Source organism: Pelodiscus sinensis, chromosome 3 (genome assembly GCF_049634645.1).
Source record: "Pelodiscus sinensis isolate JC-2024 chromosome 3, ASM4963464v1, whole genome shotgun sequence".
NCBI classification, from domain to species: domain Eukaryota; kingdom Metazoa; phylum Chordata; order Testudines; family Trionychidae; genus Pelodiscus; species Pelodiscus sinensis.
Genome location: NC_134713.1, coordinates 18566093 through 18587178, shown reverse-complemented (window position 1 = coordinate 18587178; position 21086 = coordinate 18566093). Strand labels below are relative to the sequence as shown.

At 44.2% G+C, this 21086-nt stretch overlaps 1 protein-coding gene across 7 annotated transcripts in view; it reads right to left on the bottom strand.

Annotated features, from left to right (window-relative positions):
- Nucleotides 1-21086, bottom strand: part of PUM2 (pumilio RNA binding family member 2) — a 128913-nt gene that overhangs the window by 27432 nt on the left and 80395 nt on the right. For all 7 annotated transcript variants that reach the window (XM_006137572.4, XM_075923436.1, XM_075923433.1 and 4 more), the window contains 3 exons: nt 13010-13148; nt 6515-6658; nt 5140-5421 (listed from right to left, as the gene is read on the bottom strand). In XM_006137572.4, coding sequence (XP_006137634.1) covers nt 5140-5421; nt 6515-6658; nt 13010-13148 — 565 coding nt within the window. The remainder of the gene's footprint in view (nt 1-5139; nt 5422-6514; nt 6659-13009; nt 13149-21086) is intronic.

The following is a 21086-nucleotide window of genomic DNA, read 5'->3' as shown; positions in this document are numbered from 1 at the left end:
ACATCTCCAGTTTAAAAAGGACAGGATCAAAGCTGACAATTCTAAGCCCTTACATATGTAGAAACATAAAAACAACAGATGGGACTGGTAGCAAGGCCTACTATTAAGGTTACTTAACACTTCTTAAGACTGGTAGCATCACACACTACAAAATCCTATTTTTCAGTTGCTTTAAAGTTTACCAAACTCCACCGGTTTGGGCTGAAATTTTCCTTGCTGCATTCCTGCCTTAAGCTCATGTCTTGAAAAATTTCATTCAGAACAGTTTGGCCATTTCAGAAAGTTTGGCGCTAGTGAAGATTATGTTTTACTAATATTAAATTCTGGCAACTTTTCTTTAAAGACACTCTCATATCTCCATGGTTTGGAGCAGGAACTTGAAATATGGCTGGCCTTTGTGTCAGGGATGAGCCTTTTGCTGTTCCTGTAAAAATTGTCCAGATTTGTTCAAGTTATAAGCCTTTGTGAAAAAAGAGTTTGCTTATGCTCAACAGAAAACCGAGAAAAAGTCTACAGTAGGCATACCCCCTACCCCCATAACCAAACAGAACTTTCTGGGCAAGAGCAGCTCTGGACAGTTGCATGCTTTGCCAGGACTGGACACCTGAACTGACAGTATGGAGACTTTCTTCTTTGCTCTTATGGTCTCTTGCTGATGGGCCCAGACACTGAATGGGACAAGATGACTTGGACTGGGAGCTGACTGGCCAAGGAGAAAGAATCAAGGGAGATCAGAGGAGGTGCCAACGTGGAGACTGGGACAAGGAATTGGGGGGGCAGAGACAAGACACTGACACTGGAAAAGGAGTCTAGGGACAGAGACATATCAGACAAGGAGCCAGGGAAGTGGGGGGTATAGAATGGGACTGGACCTGGCTGGGCAAGTAGACTAGATAAAAGGAGCCACGGGGAAATTATGAAGCCCGGAATGAGAAGCGTGAGGAGGGAATGGGTCTAAAGGTACCAACCTTGCTGGTGAATGATATGGGTGTCAACTTTATGCCATAAGTCAGAATTTTGGGTTTTTTTAGCTGACTTTTTTAAAAAACAAAGAAATTGCACACAAAGAACTACATTAAAAGAATGTTATTAAGGTTGCAAATGCAAGCCAATCAAGAGTCAGGAAATGCCAGAATTAATGTTAATAATAATTTGGCCTCCTTGGGAGTATGCTTTACAATACAATCTTTAATTACATTACTACATACTATTTTCCAAAAAGCCTGTTTTTTTTTCAGTACACAGAGATTTCTTAATGAAGTTATTTAATTTTTTTTTCCTTTTACTGTTCAAGAAGTGTCCCCATATTTTATTTACTATTCACAATTTCCTTATGGGCTACTCGGTGGCATTTCTCATTATTGTATCTGAGTGCTTCCTAGGAATGTCAATGTGTAGACGACTACATGATTAACCAATAAGCCTAGGCTTATCAGTCAATGCTATCAACTACACGTACCCTTGCTGCCTCTGCCTCAGTACCCTTTTAAGCCAGCTTTCCATGAGCACTGGATCTGCCTCCCTCTTCACCATCCCCATCTTGCTGCCTCTGATAGAGAGGCAGCAGTGTGGGGGAAAAGGGGGGCAGGTGACAGCCAATATGCATAAGGAGCCAGCTTTTACGCTGGCTCTCCACACATGCTAGTTCCGCAGATCCACCTGTCCCCCAACCCCGCTGCCTCTAAAGGTGTGTGTGTGTGTGCGTGTGTGTGGATGAGGCAGGAGCCACCTGCTCTCCCCCATGCTGCTGCCTATAATAGAGGGGAGGGGTCGGGCGGGGGGGGATGGGTGACAAAGGCTATTCTGCAGCAGCAGCCACTTCCCGTCTGTCACCCTTGTCCGTGGGGAGGGGTCCAAGGTCCCTGAGGACAGAGGCTGCTCCGCATCCCATGGAGCAGCCTCTCTCCATGGGGAGCTCAGATCACCTCCAGGTAGAGGTGGCAGGAGCAGGTCTGCATGGGGAGCTGGTCTACTGGGGACTATGAAATAGCTGTGTAACCACTAAAATTTGATATTACATGACTATCCAATTACATGGTATCTAACATCCTTAGTGCTTCCCAAATATTCATGAATTTACCCTCAATATAGCTGAGAGATGAGTGTGTGTATTTCCTTCAGTTGCAGCTGAGAATGAACTTCTGCAAATCGGATCCCAAAGTCTCAAATCCAGCCGCAAGAAACTAAGGAACAATTAATTATCCCCCGTGAAAAGTCTGATTTAAGTGACTTGCCCAGCAACACACAGAACCGCTGTGGCAAATGTCTGAATAGAATCCAATTCTTCAAGGCATCATTTAACTGCTTTCACCATGAAATCATGCTCTCTCTTTTTGCATTCTTCTGCCTCACTCACTATATATCTTCTAACTTCTGCAACAAATAAAAGGTCATACAGAATCTCCTTCACTACACAACCGTGATTCACCCCCAAAGGCAGATCCATCTAGTGCACTGAATAAGGCAGGGGTCATGAGGAGTAAATAGGTCATGATTGCATAATTAAAAATTGTAGTTAATGCATGAGCACAAGAGGCCTAAATTAAGGGTGCACAAGCAGCCTTAATACTGAGCATTTCTTAACTAAATGCTTGAATTTGCAATTTTAACAATGATCTTTCAATGTAGGTTTGTATGCCTAATTTAGATATGAGAGCAGAGGACAGTACAATTCATTCAATGCCTGCCTCTGTTTGTACTATTTATTTCCCAGCTAGGCAGCTAAGATATTAGGTTTATCATAGATTTTTTTGGGAGCGCTAAATTAGATTTATTTATTTATTTATTTATTTAAACAGGAAAGAGCTATATTTTTGCCTGTCACTCTTCTTTCTTTCCTTGGCTATGTCTACACTGCTGGCGTTTGACGGCAGAGAGCATGCAAATAAAGCGCTGATTAGCAATAGATTATGCAAATGAAGCACGACAAAATGCTAATCAGCGCTTCATTTGCAAACTCTCTGTCAGCAAAAGATGGCAGTGTAGACAAAGCCCTTCTGATTAGTACCTGGCTCTTGAAAGGTACTGAGCTGAACGAGAGACAGAAGCCACGTGCTCTGACAAATCAACTATTAAGCAAATTCCCCCTTTAATTTGTGGCAGGTAAGCACTAACAATTTTACAAGGAAGTAGCTGTACAGTTCAGTTATCTATGCTGCTATTAGTATTTTTTTTTATAAAAAATGACAGTTTTAGGTAGCAACTTTTATCCTGAGAGTTCCACAGTACTTCTCAAAATACAATGTTTCTCTCCTCACAAAGGGCTGCCCTGTCAGTAAAGTCAGCTGAGATAACCATTGTGAGATTTCAGCATGGGGGCTGCGGCCAACAGAGACTCAATAGGTTAACTTTCAAGACATGTCATAAAGATCATTTTTGCTTCAATCATGGGCAGATATGTGGTTGACATTTATGGAAATTGTGGTCTTATCTTTATCTTATAAATTTATATATGCATATCATATATGCACACAGGATTAATTTAACCAGCCAATAAAATTTAACCAAATCTGGAGTAGAATGGGGCTGTTTAAGGCCATATCTTCACTCACTGTATTGGAGATAGATCTTCCGGCATTTGATTTAACAGGCCTAGTAAGACCTGCTAAAATCAAATGCTGAGGATAGCTCCAGTCGGCACAGGTACTCCTCACAGTTGTGAGGAGTAAGGGAGGCCAATGGGAGCGTTTGTTCCCATCGGCCTCCCTCTGTGAAGATGGCACAAAACTCAGCTCAAGGTAGCTGACTCCAGCTACGTAGCTGGATTTGCATACCTTAACCCAACCTTCCAGGTCTAGTGTAATTCATGGCCTACTAGTACACGTGAAGATTATGGAGTGGCTTAGCAGAGAGATGTACCATTAAAAGTTCAGTAATGGGAATGCACAATTACTTTGTAAACAAGGACCATCTATCTGAAAACACAACTAAATATTATTTTTAAAATAAAGGGGCCATATTTAGGTGCTCTTAAAAATTAGCATAATTAAAGGCCAGAGTGTAAGCTTTGATTCTGGATTTCCTGGCTTCAATAGTTTTATCACAATGAATGTTATTCATATTCTTTAATGCAAAACAATGTTGTGACAACTTGTATATGTGCCACACTTAAAATACTAAGTGTATAAGCTCAAAATTTTGCCCCAACATTTATTCATTTGCAAACTGTTAGTGTACTCTAAGTGATGTTATTTTTCTAAAATACACTTAGTAAACAAAGCAGTGCGGTATTTAATAGCTAATGGATGCATATAGCTGAGGAAGAGATTTTCTACAAAGATAGTTCAGTTTACAGTTTCTAGAGTTTTTGAATAAATGATTTCAGCAAGAAAAGCTACTTTCCACTTGCTCTTATGTAAATAAAGAGTATGTATTAAGCTTCTGCTATAATTAAAAAATAAGTCAAGAACATTATGTCTCTATCGTATAGTGTTTTTCAAAATGGAAAATTCAATTTTGGGACACTGTGATAATGATCAAGGCCGCAGCCCTGCCAAAAATTACAGGCAAGCTTAACTATACATATCAGAGTAATCCAAATGAAGTCAATAGGACCACTCATGGGTATAACGCCTTTCAAAATGACTACCTATGGCCCTTTAAAATATTTTGTAAAGATGAGCACAACATTTGATATGGGGGGAGGGGGGGTGATGCTATTTTAATCAATACTTTTAAAATAAAAGAAAATTTCCAGACATAAAAAGTGACTTACATATCAAGAGCAAAACCTGAAAAAAAATGGGCTAATCAATGGTTTTATAATATTTTAAATCATAAAATGCAGTTATTGCCTGAGAAACTACCTAAAAATAAATACACAGGAAAGTCTAGACTTGAGTACAGTTCTTATTTTAGGAAAGTAATTGTTTTTTTTGAGAGATTTATGAGCGAGGTGCATTTTTAATACCTTGTTTAGTAATTTATTAAAAGAGGAGAACAAGTTATTTCTTATACAGAAAGGCTAGAGGATCAAGCAGACTTTTGCTCTTCTCTCTAGATTATATAGCTATTTTTGTTTTAAAACCCAAATAACCTATTTTTCAAGCTATTTGGAAATGAGTGTGGACACAAGAGTCATGTATTTTTTCCTTAAAGTACAAATCTCATAGAATCTCCTCACTATATTTAAGAACCTACCTGATGAGCCAAATCCACCAAGTGCAGAGCCGAGAGCTGCTCCTAAGGAGCTGCTACTTCCAAAGCCAAGAGATGTACTTCCTGGTTGGCCAGGACCATGTGAAAAAAGGGAACTGCTCTGGGAGTTATTGGTCAAAGAGTTACTGCCATAAAATGAATTAGACTGCAGACTACTATTTGTTTGCTGCTGCGGCTGTTGTGGCTGAGCACCAAGTGGCCGAAATAGACCGTTCGTGGCTCCCGCGAGATTGTTTGCTGTTCCTCCAGCTGAAGCTGCTGCAGCTGTAAGACACATGTTTTCAATCATCATAACGGCTCTCTATAACATTTTGACCTTGCAAATGGACTATTCAGAGCTAACCTTATGTTCATGGATCCCTCCCAGAGAAGCAGATATGCACACCTTCAATTAAGGACTAAAATATACTTTGCAATACTATACAATCTTGATTATCCAAGAGGAAAAAAAAACGACAATTCTATTTTTGGATAATTAAGGCTGTGGGAAATTGTCAATGCAATTCAGAAATTTTCAGTGTAGACAGACATGACTGTGTGCAGAATGTGATTTTGGTAATCATGGTTGGGATAACAGCGTTGTAGCTAACATTAACTGAAATATTCCTTCATCTGCAACTGTTAAATATGAGCTCCGAATAAAAACAAGTGGCTAGAGAGGGCCATAACAGTCTTTTCTGAAATTTTCTGCAGGTTCATTTTATCCATCTGGTGCCATGAATTACAATTTTAATTTTTACAGGAGCAACAAAATGTACAATGTGCTAAACAAACAGGAGCACCAGACCCTACAACTAATAAAGGGCAGAAAACCGAACCAAATTTTTTGAAGTCATATTACACTCTCCCTTTCTTCCTATTATTCTTTTTTGTACATTTAATCCTTGCTGCTTTCTTCATGGGGACCCAGGACAACCCATAACCGTCTGCCAGGCCGAAGTAATGAAATGGTGCTTCCCTAAGAGAAAGCATCCTTTTAGAGACTGATGGGAAGTGCATGTATATGCATGGGGAGAGGGGAAGGAGCGAATGCACATCTTTGAGAAGCAGCAATATTTACAGGGAGGTGCTTGTAATATGTGTGGGAAGACGGGGTGAAAGGGAAAAAGAGGGAGGGAAGCTAACCTTTTGAAAGCAGCAGTATTTGCAGGGGTGTACCTATATGGGGAAAGGCATGAAAGAAAAAGGAAAGTAGAGCATGTATGGCATATCTTTTAGAACCAGCAATCTTTGCATGGTTTACACATAAAGGAAGAACCATAATTAATAATCAATATTCCTCAAAGATGATTTGAGTGAGAAGTTTCAATACAAATTTGAAAAAAACAACCCATTGTATAGCAGATTTAATACTTACCTGCTTGTGCTGCTGCAGAACTAATTAAAACAGGAGTTGAGGCCACCAATCTGACTGGTGCTCCAAGGCCAGTTCTTGCTCCAGGGCCTACTACTAAGGCACCAGTCTGGTCATAATAAGCAGTTGGTGCTAGTACTTGATAGCCTAGACAATATAAAATAAAACATTTAAAGTAAAAACATTTGTTTTAGAGAAAAAAAAGCATCGATCAGCATCTCTCCTCTCCAACAATTTCAATGCTAACGAACAAACCCAGAAGACAATGTTTTTGTAATGTTCCCCAAGTGCCAACTAATTTTCAGGTTGAGCTAAACAGCTAGAAAACCATTTTGAAAATACTTTCCATATATACACACTGGAAAAATGTCAATGAAACGGGAAGCTCTAATATTGTACATCCCAAAATGCAAGCGCTTAAGCTGCCCCAAATGGGATATTTATTTTGAAATAGGAAGCCTATGTGACAGTGAAGTTTAGAAGAATTTTTCCCCCCCACTTTCAGTGTTAAATAGCAGGTTTCTGATTCCAGGGTTTAAAGAGATATAGTGGCAACTATTTGCCATAGCTGAGTGGAACCTTCTAATGTATTTTTTTATTACATTTTAAAAAAATATTATTTTTCTTCCATTCTACCATTATTTGTGTATAAGTAAATAGAGAGAGCACTAAAAACACCAACTCTTGCCCCCATCACTACACACACATAAAATTAATACATTGAATTGGGAGTGGGATTAAGTGTTTCTTGCATTTCCAGACAAAACCACATTTAAAATTCACTCAAAAATATTTTGGGAGAAAACTGTTACGACAACACAACAGGTGGAAATATTAAAATTAAAATGACCCTGTCTTAGTCAGTTTCACTTTGAAAGAGAAAATATTTTATCCTCCAAATAAAACCAAATAAGTTTGTATCATTTTCATTTTGTTAGCTGGTGGGAGAGAGGGGAAAGAAAGAGAACAAAAAACAAAAACAAAAAAAACTCAAAATGAAAGAAGAAGAGAAAACGAAAAGACAAAAGAAAATTGCAAAAATAAAGGAGGCATGAACAAGAGAGCATAGCCAGGAAAAATAGATTTCCTCCTCTCTCCAAACCACACCACAGAGACAGGAAAATACAGATACTTATAAACCTACATCCACTATAAAGGACCTAATATTAAAGAGTCAAAATAAGGGCCTCAGAAATGGAAAAGGGAATTGTAAGTATGTAATTCCTGAAAGGAAGCGGTAAGACGGGGGGGGAAAAAAACAATTGCTTTATTTTTATTTCAGTATATAAAGTAAAACCAGAGCATTCATTCCATTTGCAAGCAAGTTGGTTCAAACTGGGATGACCATGCTGTGGCCCTTTTACAGTAAAAAGTGCAGCTTGTGGCCCCCATCCCCCTGTCCCATTTTCCACCTAATAAGATGGGGGGAGAGTTCAGGGCTTCTGCCAGATGTGACCGGTGCCTGTTGACAATGGAGTAGCGCAGCATTTCCCAAAGTGTGGTCCACAGACCAGTACCGGTCCTTAGAAAAATTATTGCGCACAATCCTATTTATGTGATGGGGTAGCAGCATACCGCACTGCCGAGCATGGTGAGATCTGGCGGGTGCTAGGACCCAGGGAGAAGGCCGGGCACCATGCGCACCAACACAGAATGCCCAATGCTGGCTGTAGTTGGGGGCTGGTGCCAGCTGATAAGACAGCCAGGACTGGTGTCGGGGGGGAGGGGAGAGAGGAAAACAACCCGCTAGACAGGTATGGAGTGCCAGCGTTGGCTCCCAATGCTGATCTTGGGGTTCCAGATCAAGTGAGTGCTCAGAACTTCTGCAAACTTAATGCCAGGTCAGGTACCCATAAGATTGAGAACATAAACTTAATGGGTGGCCTCTAATTGTAAGTCACTTGAGCAGCATCATACTGTAACAGGGATAAAATCAAAATCTTTAGTACAGTAGTTAACTGCCTAAAATCATAGTACAGGTTGGACCTCCCTGGTCCAGCACCCTTGGGACCTGACTGTTCCCGGAAAGGGATTTTGCCAGACCAGGAGAGGTCATATCTGCCTCCCCCTCCCCCACTCTCCAGTTCTGGACCAGCTGCTGGCCTCCTGGCTAGTTCCCACCATGCCACCAGCCTTGTTGCCCTGAGAGTCCCACCATCCCCCTCCCTGCTATGCCAGGCTATCCAGCTCCTCCCCAGCTCCCTGCCACAAAGAGCCAGAGTTCCTGGCCCCACCGCGGAGAGTCAGGAAGCCCAGCCACCAACCCTCCACTGGGAGACTCTGATCCTGGAACATCCATGGACCTGCCGAACCATGGGTGTTGCTGGAGCAAGGAGTCCTGGTTTACAGAGGTTCAACCTGTAATATCTTCCCTCTTTCTGCAGTCCTTTCACTTACTCCAGACCTTTCAACTCTGTAACAAATAATACAAGGATCCTAGAGACTACAGCCACATTCACTACAATTTCAATTCAATCCCAGAGCAAGTTCATCCTGTACACAAATTAACACAGAAAACCGGTGGGGGGGAAATAATGTACATTAAAACTGTAAATTGAAGATGGTACAAAACTGCTGAATAAAGTTGCACTGAGAATCTTAATTCTTGCACTTTCCAATTTGAGTGCTTGACTTTGCAACCCTGATGCTCATTTGACATCAGAAATTACATTTTTAAAGAAACTGTTTAAAAAGCAAATTAAAAAAGAAAAATCCACCCTGGGGAGCCATATAAACCCCCAAGAGGATTATCAAACAATTTGGAACCTAGGATTTCAACACATACCTCCACCACTGAAGCTACAAGAGGAACCCTGAATAGGTCTGCTACCAGCAGACTTATCTTATGAGAGACACATTTTGTAAGTGAGTTCCCAAAGCTAATGCTAGACAGTAAAAAAAAGTTACAAAACTCTGGAACCTGAGGTTCAGTTCAAGACTGTAGGGAATGTGCTCTGCAGGTTATAAATTCTTTTGCCCTACTCCTTTCTGCTCTTGTTGCATGGAGTATGTCATTGTCTCCCACCCGTCATGCACTTCAGTCAGGCTGCTTCCTACTCCTCTTCCACAGCACTGTGGGAGGGAGGGAGGGAGGAACTCTCTGCTCTCTATTTCAGTACCTGGTGTCACTACAATGCCAAAGCACCCAGGAGGGACAATTCAAGATAAATCCTGTTCATCTCCTGAAGCTGTGGACTAGCACATGCTCAGTGCGCCTCTGGAATCTTTGCAGGATGATGATACCAATTAATACAAGTTTGCATGAAGCAAGTGCAAACAATTTTCAGAGGCCTATAATTCAATCAAATTTGGTCAGATTTTCAAGGGGCAACAGAATGTACCTCCTACTAAATTTTGAATACCAGCTCTAAGCCAAGAAAGCGCAATGGTTTCTCAACTAAAGAGGAGTAAACACTTTTCCCCCCAAAAGCTTTGACAAAACAATGCACTTCTCCCTAACCTGGTTCTCAGCGTTGATGGAAATGTTTTTGATTTTTTTTTAAAAAAATTCAACTTGAGGAAAAAAACCCACAAAAAATGGAAAATTTCCAAGCTGTAACGGTTCAAGCTTGAAAAAGTTATAAGCTATTGAAAACTGTATAATGTAAAGTGTTAGACAACCTTAACTATAGCCTGTGCTGCCAGCTCCACCCTCAAAACTACCATGCTGCCACAGACTTCACCATTAAGATCGCTGCTACTCATACGCTAGAAAAGGGTGAGGCTTTCTGACTGAACTCCGCTTTAGTGAAGTTCTGTAAAGAAGGCACAAAATTAGAAATGATACAAAATGCATGGTCGAAAAATACTTCTAACAACCTGTTACTATACATACTTATTACTAACATTAGTAATAATTATCCAATGACATGTCTTCTAGTGAATTTTGGTATGCCACAATAAAATTTTTTTCCAGCACTAGTAAGGGAAAGGTTACTTATCTGTACTTGTTTATTTGAATCTACTGTCTTTGCATATCAATACTCCTGAGATGATGCCAAAACAAACAGTTAAAAAGCAATGACTGCAGAGGATGCATATGTGCACTTCACATGAGCATCTAAATAATCAACTCTAGATGAATTCTGTATATGTATTTCCCCCTAGTAAAAGAGTATTTGGGAGAGGGATAGGAGCAGGACAAGGTTGTACACTTAACACAAACTTGGAATAATGGTAGAAATTTGATTTGTCCTTTTCATATGTGTTCATTTTTTTTGTATCCTTTCGTATATATGGTTGTGACAATTTCCTTCCACTATTTGATCTGAGGAAGCGGGTCTGGCTCACGAAAGCTCATCACCTAATAAACCATCTTGTTAGTCTTTGAATTTTTTGTTGGAATAATGGAACATTAATATCTGAGCTTAAAAACTACTTTGCATTTAAGATTCACTAAAACTGCTGACCACCTTGGTGTGTTGTTTTCTACATTATATCCAGGTGTGAGAACAGACTGGAGATATCTAAGGAAAAGGAATAAGAGGATGCAAGATGCTGCTATTGGCATTTGTCGGTCATCTTCTTGTCCATGATCTCCAGCAGTTTGCTAATGAATGATTATTGGCTAGAGCAGTGGTCCCCAACGCGGTGCCCGCAGGTGCCATGGCACCCGCCAGGACATTTATTGTGCGCCCGCCTAGTGACCAGGGCCGGCCTGAGCCATTCTTGCGCCTCGGCCCCCAGCGCATGCGCGGCCGCCGCCCCCCAGGCACACAGCAGCCCCAAAAGTTTGGGGACCATTGGGCTAGAGCATTAGTGTCAAGAGACTGTTTTCTGAGGAAGGCCTCGACTAGGGACAGTATTTGAGATCTGCTTACAGTTAAATCTCAACCTTTTGTGATGTGTAAATGATATACACCTATAAAAGGCCTCAGCATTACTCGCTCAATCTCATTAGACATAAGTAACAGGGCCATTCCTAACCTGCTAAGAAGATCCCATTAAATACATCTAGAACCTTAGAATGAGACACAATACAAACTATTTCCTCCTGCCTTGATATCAAGACCATCCTGCATCAGATTTCAGTGAAAAAATGACAGTTCACAAACAAGAGAGGATTCAAATTGGCTCTCCTATGCCCCTTCCCTCTTCATACAAGATCTTGCAGGCTTAGACTGGACACCTCATCCACAATCAGAACATGGGTAGTGTTGATTGAGGACAACACATTAATCATGATGTGAAACTGAGATCATGGTCAGACTTTATCCTGTGAATGCACCACACCCGAGGCTGCCCAATTTTTATCTTTTAGATGTTCTGATATGAGCTATATTGTCTACACAGTAAATAAGTGTACAATTACCGTGGCTCTGCCTATAATCAACTCAGAACTTTCTTGGCTTTGTGATTTCTAACAGAACTGATAGCTTTACAAAACATACTAGAATACAAATAAAAATAGAAAAGAAATTACTAAAAAAAAATCAAAAGTAACTTGTATTTGAACTGTTTGATTTTGTATTCAGGATATGTTTTCTACACTGTACTTCCATGTTATGATTCAAAAGTGTAGAAAATGTAGAAAAAATGTAATAAATAATAGAATGCCAATAGAAATGTGATTAAAACTGTGATTGAGAGCCCTATTACTAATTTCTCTGATGCTTGTTTACTTGCTACTTCTGTCAACTGAAGGTAGATGATAGCACTTTCTATAACTAAACTAAGAACAACAAAAGGAAAAGCCTCAAACATGTTTGCACCGATATGAGGACAAGGAGAATGGTTAAGTTGTTCTGGCTCATGCAGTTGTACTAAAGTTCCAACACTGTTCAACAGCAGTTAACTTTTACTGACATGCATTGTATTATCACATACAAATAATGAAAATACACGAGGATGAATGTTTTCTCTAAATAAAAGCTATTAAGCGTACACTATTTTACTGAGGAGAATCTAACACTCTGGAGACTGAAAGGTTAGAATATGCAGCTTTGTTTTAGTTATTTTGCAAGCTTCATTGGTACCAAAAATGCTGTAGGCATTTCAAACACATCATCCTTTACAGAGTTAATAAAGCAGTTTACTTTTTTCTTCTATTTTAAATTCTCCATTTCAGCACTGTTAAAAAGTATATGGTAAAATATTAAATTTATTCTGCATTAAATAATTCTTTAAGCATTAAAACTCAGGATTGTTATTGTAGCTAAGTGACTAACAACAGCATTCTTTCGGAGCTGCATATCTATGGGGCATTATCCACTTCTAAGAGGTTTTAGAAGTACTAAAAGCTAAATACATGAATTGCAAAAACACATTTAAAAGTATGTAACATCTTAAAATAAGCTGCAAAAAAACCCTCTAGTATTTGAAAAAACGTTGTGCCAAGATTTTATCCCAACTAAAACAAGCAAAGTTGTACAGAGATGAGTGCCAAACAGCCTATTACAAATGTAACAGGATTTTAAGATACAATAGACTTTACTTCTAATAAAACCAGTATTTTAACTCAAACTGATTTTTATTTTCCTTAATCCATCATTTATATACCTGGCATGCCTGTAGCAAGACCCTGACCAAAAGCCAAAGCTGGATTTGCGGCCGCAGCTGCTGCAAGTGACTCTGCCTGTTGCCCTTGCTGACCCTGATTGGGAGTAAGAGGGCGCTGACTTGCTCCAGCACGCAGAACCTACAAAAGACCAATATGATACTATTTTCTTAAAAGGTGAGTGCAAAATCAATTATATGCTATAAAAGGTGTAGGACAGCTGGTTTGTGTATTTATTGCTTTTTAGCTCTGAGTTTAGTTTTCTGAATACCCCAACATAATAATTTCACGTGCATAACACAAAAATATGACAGGTATGGACTACCTGGGTGAAAGTAATGTAGCACAAGAGACTTAGGTTCAAGGATTCCTTTGGGTCTTCTGCTATTCAGCACAACAGACGGAGTATATTTTAGAAAGGATAATGAGTCTAGAGGAAAATAAAACTGTAAAAAGTCCTCCAGAAGTGAATTTGGAAACATCTATGAATCCTGACAGGTTATTAACTGAAAACTAATCCTTACCTGACAAGCGCACAAAAATATATACACCATTCAGGTTACCCTCTAATTTTTTCCATCTGTGTGCAGTATAAATTTTGTTATGTGCACCAAGGCATGTGTGCTTGTGCACCACCATTAGAGACACATGCTGCCAACTGTGGTTGCTCTGCTAGTTAGCTGGGCAGCACCTGAATCTCTCCTGGGCGACCATTTAAGCGCTCAACTTACAGGGAACACGAATATCATTCTTTATCCTCACATTCTGCCCATTGAAAATTTTTATTCCTGAATAATCTGTAATTTGAAAGAATGTACCTTATTCTTTGAAAATTTACCAATTTCAGTCTATCAATACTTACCTAACCTGTCCCATATCCGTACACATTCTTGATTATCAAATCTTATAAGTTAACTAGATTTTGTTTCAGCTTTATATTTTGTCACTAATTTGACAAAACAGCACCTTCCACATACAACTTTCAGAAACAAAAATGCAGTTTAGTTAGTGTCTTAAGTCTGTGCAATGCTGCAAAAAAAATATCTTGTAAGTAAAGTTGTTATAGGTTAAATCAGTTGTTCCCGAACATTTTAGTAAGGCAACACACCAAATGCATTTTCACTTTTTGGGAACGTTTTTGAGAGATGCACATATACACACACAAATATATAATTACTGCATGTGAGGCACTGTCACACGACTGTGAAGCACCATTTGACCTGCATACTTCTTTCCCTCCTGTCCTTAATCTGCTTAATCCTGCCTCCCCAGCCCTTTTCTGCTCTCACTCTCAAGACATGCTTCCTCTCTCTATCACCCATCAGTCCCCCGCCCCTCCCCCCTTGCATGCTGCTGACTGTCCGCTTGTTGGCTCTGGCCACTTTTGTCCTGCTGCTGCCTGGGACCTGTTCCTTGTACTGTTGCCCAACGCTAATAGAAGAGAGAATATACAGGTAGAGTACTTATGGCAGACATGGAAGGAGGAAAGGGAAGAGAGGGGACTGAAGGTCTCTGAAAAGCACTGGTGACTCTCATAGATCTTCCTGGGACCCACTATTTGGGAAACAAATACTCATTGAACAAGTCAGAGAAAAAAATTCTGCAAGGAAGAAAAATACTCAGCTATCAAGATGATTCATCAGTGACAACTAATGACTAGCAATTGCTTTAAATGGAAGAAAAAAAAATCCAGTGATACAGGCTTCTAGGGTAAAGGTGCAACTCTGGAATTAGTAATGATCGAAGGCATTCCATCACAAATACTCACAGAATGAAAGGGATTTTAAACAAAAAGTCATAAAATAAAGCTTTATAGAATTAAAGATTAATGGAATTAAAGAAGTAAAAATCTCATTGCAATAATAAAATGACAAGAGATTAGTTTCAGTGATCTATTTTAGTTATTGTTTCTTCTTGATTTGTGAAAGCAAAAATAAGCCATAGCAGAGCACATCATCTTCCTGTTACAGAGTAATGTATGTGATAAAATTAGTTTTTGTAAGAGAGTGTGGCGGGGGGGGGGGGGGGGGGGGGGGGGGGGGGAGATGGTTACTTACCTTTGTAACAGTTGTTCTTTGATGTGTTGCCCATGTTCATTCCACATAAGTGTTCACGCACTGCGTGCATGCATCGTCAGAAGTTTTTAACTGTAGAAGTACCCAGCAGGGGAGCCCCCTGGAGAGGTGCCGCTATATGGGCTAACATATACCCTGCTAGCCCACCACCCCCTCAGTTCCTTCTTACCGGTCTACTCTGAAGAAAGGGAGGCAGGCGGGATTTGGAACGGACATGAACTCATCTCAAAGAACAACTAACGAATGTAAGTAACTGTTTTTTCTTTGAATGATTGCTCATGTCCATTCCATGTAGGTGACTTCAAAGCAGAAACCCCAGGAGACAGGATCGGAATTCTTTCAGCTAAGTGGAGTACAGCCCTACCCAGAGCTGCATTCCCCCTAGCCTGATAGGCCAGTGTGTAATGATTGACAAAAATGTGGACCAAAGACCATGTGGCAGCCCTAAAATATCCAGTACAGGGACCTGGGCCACAATGTCCATAGAGGCCTGTGTCCTAGTAGAGTGGGCTGTAAGGGGAGGAGCTGGCATCCCAGCCATATCATAGCACTCCTTAATATACAAAGTGATCCACGATGAGATCCTTTGTGCAGAGACTGGCTGCCCTTTCAGCTGTTCTGCAATCACCACAAACAGCTGTGGGGACTTCAAAAGGGGTCTGTCCTGTCCAAAGAAAACATTGAAGTTCTTCTAACATCTAGAGCAGTGGTCCCCAACGCGGTGCCCGTGGGCGCCATGGCGCCCACCGGGGCATTTGTGTGCGCCTGCCGACAACCTGGGCCGGCTCCGCCCCTGGCGCACAGCGCACAGGAGGCACCCTCCCCAGGCACGCGACACACACCAGTGCCGGGTGCACAGCGCTCGGGCGGCCTCAGCCCCGGGGCATATGCAGGCGCTCGAGTGGCGCCGGTGCCGGCCCCAGGTGCGCGGCTCGGGCGGCGGCACCGGCCCCGGGCCCATGGCACAAGGTGCTCGGGCGGCCCCAGCCCCGGCCCTGGGGCACATGCCAGCACCGGGTGCAAGGGCATCCCCGTCCCCTGGCGTGCCCCCGGACGTGTGGCCCTGCCCCCGGGCGCCCAGCGCGTGAGTGGCCTCACCCCCCGGGCGCCCGGGAACCTCTAAAGGTTGGGGACCACTGATCTAGAGCGTGTAAAGCCTGTTCCTTTCCTGAGGCTTGGGGTTAAAAAAAACAAAAAAAAAAAACAAAAAACCAAACACCTGGGAGAAAAATGTCCTGGGAGAGATGGAACTGAGACACCGCCTTCGGAAGGAAGGTGGGGTAGGGATATAACTTAACCTTATCCTTAAAGAACACTGTATGAGGGGGGGTCTGAGGTAAGGTACGAGGGGGGCCCGATGTGATAGCCACCAGGAAAGGCACCTTCCAGGAAAGGTGTAGCAGTGAACATGTAGCCAGAGGCTCAAAAGGAGGTCAAGTCCAGGTTGAGGTTCCACTGAGAGAGAGGCTGACAGACATCCAGAATAAGCCCATCCAATCCTTTCAGAAACAGATGTACCATGGGGTCTACAAAGGGTGTCTTGCCCCATGAGCCCAGGTAGAAAGTGGAGATAGCCTCTAGGTGCACTCTAATTGACAAGGAGGGTAGGCCTTGGACCCTGAGATCCAGTAAGTAATCCAGGACCAGCGGGACCTGGGCATCCATAGGTGAGACCCCTTTTTGGGTAGCACAGATAGAGAAGTGCTTCCACTTAGCCAGGCAGGTGGCCCTCGTAGATGGCTTTCTACTCTCTAGCAGGACCTCTTGCATGTGCTCTGAACACTGCAGTTCTGCCACTGTCAACCACGCAGCTTCCATGCCATTAGGTGCAGGGACCGCAAGTTTGTGTGGAGAAGCCTGCTCAAGTCGTGCGTTATCATGTCTGGGTCGAGCGGGAGAGCAATCAGCCTCTCGAAAGAAAGGATGTGAACCAGTGCTGTCTGGGCTATGCCAGTGCAATGAGAATTAGGGACCAACCCTCTGAACTCCCGAACCCACAGGAGCACCTTGTGTACCAGCAGGAAGGGCAGAAATGCATAAAGCAGCCCCTTGGCTCAGGAAAGATTGAGTACATCTCCCAGGGACCTCCAACCCAGCCCCATGAGAGAGCAGAACCTGGGGCACTTCCTGTTCTGTCAAGCTGCAAACAAGTCCAGGAGGGAAAATCCCCACTTGTGGAAGATTTGGAAGGTCACATCCCCCTTGAGAGACCACTCATGGCTGAGAAGGACCTGTTGAGCTGGTTTGCCAGAGTATTCTGAGACCCCAGGAAGTAGGAGGCAACTGGGTGAATACTCACCGATACACAGCTTCCAAAGTTGTAGGGCTTCCTCACACAGGGGAGGGGAATGGGCTCCACCCCGTCTATGTAGGAAACCGCTGATGTGTTGTCGGACAGAATAAGAACTGCTTTGCCCTGAGCCAGGGGAGAAAGGCCTGACTAGCGAGGTGGACTGTCTGCAACTCCCTGACCTAGATATGAGGAAAGACTTCCTCCTGTGACCACATACCTGGGGTCCACATGTTGCTGACATGAGCTCCCCAACTGGTGTCAGATCTGTCCGTGGTCTTCGGGAACGCCAGCATGTCCAGGATGGCTTCTTTGATCACCAGAAACTAGGACCTGGGGAAGGAAGGGGCCGACGTAAAGTCCAGGCGGGTGCCCACGAACTCTATAACCTGAGTGGGGACCAGGGTAGATTTGAACACATTCAGAAGTCCCAGGGTGATGTGGGCCAGCACCTGATCTGAGGAAGGGCCCTGGACAAACCAGTCGCCCAGGTAGGGAAATACTTGGACTCCCTGCTTCCTCAGAGTGGCGGGGACTACAGCCATACATTTTGTAAACACTTGGGGAGCCATGGAAAGGCCAAAGGGGAGGACAATAATGGTCCTGGACCATCGTAAAACGGAGGAACCAAATGTGGTGCAGTGCAAGAGACACAAAGAAATAAGCATCCTTTAGATCGAGGGCAACGTACCAATCTCCAAGATTGAGGGAGAGAATGATGGACGCTAGAGTCACCATCTTGAACTTGGCCTTCGCGATGAAGGTATTGAGTTCCCTGTGGTCTAGGATGGCTCGGAACCCCCCATTGGCCTTGGACACCAGGAAGTACTGGTAGTAGAATCCACTTCCCATAAAACCCTGAGACACCCACTTCAGCAACTCCTAGGCTTAGGAGCTGCTGTGCCTCTTCCTGGAGAAGATGCTCGTGAGATGGGGGTCCCTGATTAGGGACGGACCAGAGGGGTGAAAGAGAGGGAGTGAAGGGAAGGGGATGGCATATCCCCTTTCTACCTTCTCTAAGACCCCTCAGTCTGAGGTTATTGACTCCCAGGAATGGTAGAAAGGGAATAGGCTAGGGGTGGCCAACCCGCGGCTCTTAGAAGAAAAAAATTGCGGCTCCTGCACCCACGGCTCTTCAAGGGGCAGGTGTGTGAAAGAGCGCCAGGGGGTCACATGCATCCTTCAAAATGGCCACCATTCAAAGGGTAATGCCTACCCTATTCTTAAAAGGGCAGCATCCGGGTCATCTCGCTCCCCTGGCCAAATGCTGCAGCTGGGGCTTTTTGTTTTTTTCCCCCTCTCAAATTTTTTCCCCTAGGCTCTTTGCGCTGTATCCACCGCTACTTTGACTCTTCGTCTGTAACGGGTTGGCCACCCCTGGAACTGAAGGGGTGAGACTGGTAGGGTGTACTCAGGCATACCCTCCAAACCCTTGATTGGGTTTTTTGTGACTTGTTGGAGGGGCCCTGGCCCTGCCCCGAGGCAGGGCAGGAATGGTGCCTGTTATTTCTTTCATTCCTGTTTCTCCCTCTATGCTGGGAGAAATCTGGTTGTGCGCTCTGTTAGGAAGGCCTAGGGACATTCCTACCTGAGAGGGAGTGACTCTGGGGAGCTGGGGTATGGATCTTGAGGGATTTTAAGGTGGCCCGGGTGCTCAGAGAAGAGGGACGGCCCCTTGAACGGGAGGTCCCAGATAGTGTTTTGGAGCTTAGAAGGCACTCCAGACACCTGCAACCAAAAGCTGCGGTGCAAGACCAACCTCATGGCCATGGTGTGGGCCATCACATCAGCTGATCAAGAGCAGCCTGGAGAGCAGCTCGGGAAACCACCCTGCCCTCCTTAAAGAGACATGAATACGGGATGAGATTCCCTAGGAACCAACTAGACAAAATTTGTCCATAGCAGCCCATGTGTTGAATGCATAGCAACTTAGCAGGACTTGCTGGTTTACTATGCAGAGCTGTAGGCCCCCAGAGACACAGGCCTTTCTGCTCAGAAGGTCCATCTTTTTAGCATCCTTGCTCTTTGGCATGGCGCCTGGTTGATCTTGCCTCTCCTGGTTCATCCCGCCCCTGGACAACCAGAAACCCCGAAGGCGGGTGGGAGAAGAGATGATCATTCCCTCCTGTAGTACAAATGATGTGCTCTCAATCTTTTTAATCAGTCAGTGGGATGGAAGCCGGGATATGCCAGAGGGCCTTTGTGATCTTCACTGCAGTCTTAATATGCAAGGACACTCTGGTGGGGGTGACTGAAGAATGTTAACCGTGGGGGTCCGAGACCTTTGGCACCCTCTCTGCCTGTACCCCCAGACTCTGGGCCAGGAAACTGAGGAGATCCTGATGGGGCCTCAAGTCCATGGAGGGGTGGGCCCCACCAAGAGCCTCATGGGGTGAGGAGGACAAGCCTTTTACGCCCACCACCTCTGGGTCACAGACCTGCAAGGGTGCCTGGAAGGAGGCCACCATAGAGGACTGAGCAATGGATGGCCTTGTCTCTACAGTGGGTCTGGGGGAGGATTGCCCCGGGGGAGCCCTGTACCCTGAGCAGACTGACTCCAGCCTAGAGGGGCTTGCTCCCTAGCTCTGGTGGTAGGCCCAGAGGGTCCAAAATGGCCACTAAGCTGGGGCCTGCAGTCATGGCAGCCAGGACTGCTGCTGCTGGTGGTGGTGCTGTGGTTGCGCCGACCTGCTGAGGTGCCAGGACCAGTGGCAGGAGTAGGATCAGTGTCATAGCCATGACCTCGACCTGAAGTCCAATAATGACCAGAATAATTCTGTCCCTGAATTGGTCAAATACTCAGAAGTCAACCAGTGTGATGCAGTGGTAGTGGCAGCTGGTAACCTTGAGCTTGGAGAGTGCCAGGCAATGGACTCCGGCTTCCCTTGGTGCCAAGGAGGAGGTAGAGCCATCGCAGGGGGTGGTGCTAGTCCACTCGACATTGAGGAGCCAGAAGCTGGAAGACCAGAACCCGGGTCACTGCTGCGCGGGGTCCCCTGCATGGGTGCCAAGTGCATGGGTCGGGGCGGAAACCGAGGCCGGTGCCATCACCGGAGGCAGTGTTGCACCGACCCCGGGGTCAAAGTCAATGGCACTGGTGTTGGGTGATGATGCCCTCTCACATCCAGTGCTGGGTGCTGTGGCCAAGGACTGGTACCGTCTGATATCGTGCTCCTTGGCTGGACCCAGTGCCGAGGTCAGACGACGAGGTCAGCTCAATCAGGTCTCTTGCCACCCCAAAACTGTCTGGAGTGGAGGGCATATGCCTTGAGAGAGACCTGCCCTAGTTATGCTTCCTCTTCTTCTGGGGCACCAGGGACTGGGACCGGTGCGGAGGACTACACTCTGCTGGAGAGGCGCATGACTGGCTAGGTGCCTCCTGCACTGAAACTGCTGAGCTCTGGATCACTGGTGCCAGGTCAGACACCGGAGCTGGGCACAGGGCTGCCTTCACGAGAACAATTTTCAAGCGAGACTTTCTTTCTCGCTTAGTATGCAGCTTCAAACCGCTGTAGATCTTGCATGCCTTGGATGGTGGGCTTTGCCAACTCACTTGAGACAGCTCTGTGGGGATCCCCACAGGGCATAGGCTTCAGCACTTCTTGCAGGGCTTGAAGTCTTGGGGCCGAGGCATGCCCCGCTGGACGCACCGGGGACACGTGCCTAAGTATTTCTTTGCTAAGTACTACACTTAACTATTAACAACTAGATAAA